Here is a 1,920-nt window from a genome sequence, read left to right as displayed (position 1 = left end):
GTATTGCAAGCCACAATGTTTGAAATGCAAGCACACAACTAATTAAGCACCGACATTTATTGTAGATATTATAGGCCTTATCCATGGCCGACAGTGCATTCATTTTGCCACTTAATTAGACTTCCTTGAAGTCATCAAGCTTCCAGTGGCCATCAGTGCCCTTGACCATCCACTTGTTCTTTGCCACATACCAGTTTGCCGGCACCGGGTATTGGTCTTTTAGAACATTGACTTTCTTGTTGACCAGCGCCACATCACGGTCCACCACCAGCTTGAAGTCCATGCCATCGCCCTTATCCCCGGCGACGCCATGCAGGTAGCACTCAAGGTTGTGATAGGTATCCCTGTTATTTGGGTACAGGTAGGGGGATCGGTTAGTGTTGATAGGCACGGTCGCCGTCGCAACATCCACATACCCTAATAGCGGCCCTGGGAGTGTTGGGATGATGTCCGGGGCGTTCTTCACATGGATTGCGTGTAGGTCGCGGAACGAGGCAAATGCGGACTTGAATTTGTTGTTCCCCACCTGTGGGCTCGCGAACATGATCGCGGTCACAGGACGTGGCAGCTGTTTGGAGGAGTCTAGGGGGACATTGATGCTGTTGGCGACCATGTCGACGGTGTTGAGGATGGCGAGCGAAGCACCGAGGCTATGGCCGGTGACTGTTATGCTAGTGACCTCGTCCTTGTGCAACTCCATTAGCCTCCGCACCTCCTCGAGGACCTGCATGCTTGCATGCGCGCCAAGACAAATTTCGCCTTGAACGATTTCTGGTATGTATAAGCTTTAGGAGGAGAATTTTGGTACTCCTTCCGTCTTAAACTAAGTGTCTCAGGCTTGGTATCACTTTGTATTAAAACTAATACAAAGTTGAGACACTTATTTTGAAACGAAGGAAGTATGATATAAGTAAATATGGTTCACCTGATCTCTAGCGCTGGCCTTGTTGTACATGGAGTCTCTGTCACTGGACGTGTACACGGACATAAATCCACGGTGCACCATCGCGCCCGCGTTGGTGGCTGCGTAGGAACCCAGCACCGGCGCCGCGGACACCTGCAAGATGTCTCCATCGTTCGCCGTCTCTGACTGCAGCACGGAGCCGCGCCATGCCACGGCGATGTCGCGTCTCCCCATGGCCGCCACTCCCTCGTCCGTCGCCACGGCTACGAAACCCATCCAGTTGGACTCGAGCGGCCCGGTGGCGTCCGGACGCCCAGAGGCCGCATAGAGGAACTTTGTGACGCTGTAGTACTCAGGGTGGGACACGGTGGAGGCGGCCAGCACGTCGGCGCGGCTGTACACGCAGGCCCCGCGGTGCGGCGAGCGCTCCTCGTTGTTGAACCCGTCGTAGCTGGCCGATGCAAGCTCGCCGTAGGAGATGAGGAATTCCCGGAGGTCGGCATCCAGCGGATCTAGGAGCCCGGCCCACGACCGAGCGCCGTGGAGCTCGCGCCACCGGCTGGCGATGCTACCGACGACTCCAGGCTTCATCGGCGACGACATGAGCGAGCTCGGGGTGGGAGCTATATATTTGGCTTGTGTGCAGTTGTGCTAGCTGTGGCTGTTGCTAGTGTTGGCTTGTTTCTCGTTTGGGCATCGATCTATTTATAGGTGCGAGCAGGCCTCCGCTAAGCTACGATGCGTTTCTGCAGAGCAGTGAAACAACGGCAGAGTAGGTGCATATTGCAATCGAACTCTTCGAACGTGATGCCCGTTGGACACGTGCACCGGCCGGGGATTTGTGGCTACGTGCATGTAAGGGCATCTCCAGCTTATTTCATCAAATCAAACACCCCAAATATTGGTGGACACGCGAACCAACCCATGGTTGGATTGTTAGGAGGATGATAGTGGTTTTTTTACATCCTAGCTCGGTGCACCCACGCAAGAAAATATAGAGAAATATTTTAAAAAAT

At 54.0% G+C, this 1,920-nt stretch overlaps 1 protein-coding gene across 1 annotated transcript; it reads right to left on the bottom strand.

Annotated features, from left to right (window-relative positions):
* LOC125539093 (phospholipase A1-II 7-like) lies at positions 1-1,560 on the bottom strand. The gene is made up of 2 exons (XM_087541265.1): positions 926-1,560; positions 1-724 (listed from the first exon to the last, which is right to left on the bottom strand). The coding sequence occupies exons 1-2, from the start codon at positions 1,505-1,507 to the stop codon at positions 116-118; spliced, it is 1,191 nt and encodes a 396-aa protein (XP_087397391.1). The 5' UTR covers positions 1,508-1,560; the 3' UTR covers positions 1-115.
* Positions 1,561-1,920: the final 360 nt, after the last annotated feature.

This window comes from Triticum urartu, chromosome 1A (assembly GCF_056163025.1).
Source record: "Triticum urartu cultivar PI428250 chromosome 1A, HENAU_Tu73, whole genome shotgun sequence".
NCBI lineage: Eukaryota > Viridiplantae > Streptophyta > Magnoliopsida > Poales > Poaceae > Triticum > Triticum urartu.
This window is presented reverse-complemented; position numbering and strand designations above follow the sequence as displayed.

Coding starts and splice junctions, on each gene's coding strand:
- LOC125539093 (XM_087541265.1), bottom strand. CDS start 1,507: ATGTCGTCGCCGATGAAGCCTGGAGTCGTCGGTAGCATCGCCAGCCGG. Junction 725..925: donor AGGCCAGCGCTAGAGATCAG/GTGAACCATATT, acceptor GCAAGCATGCAG/GTCCTCGAGGAGGTGCGGAG.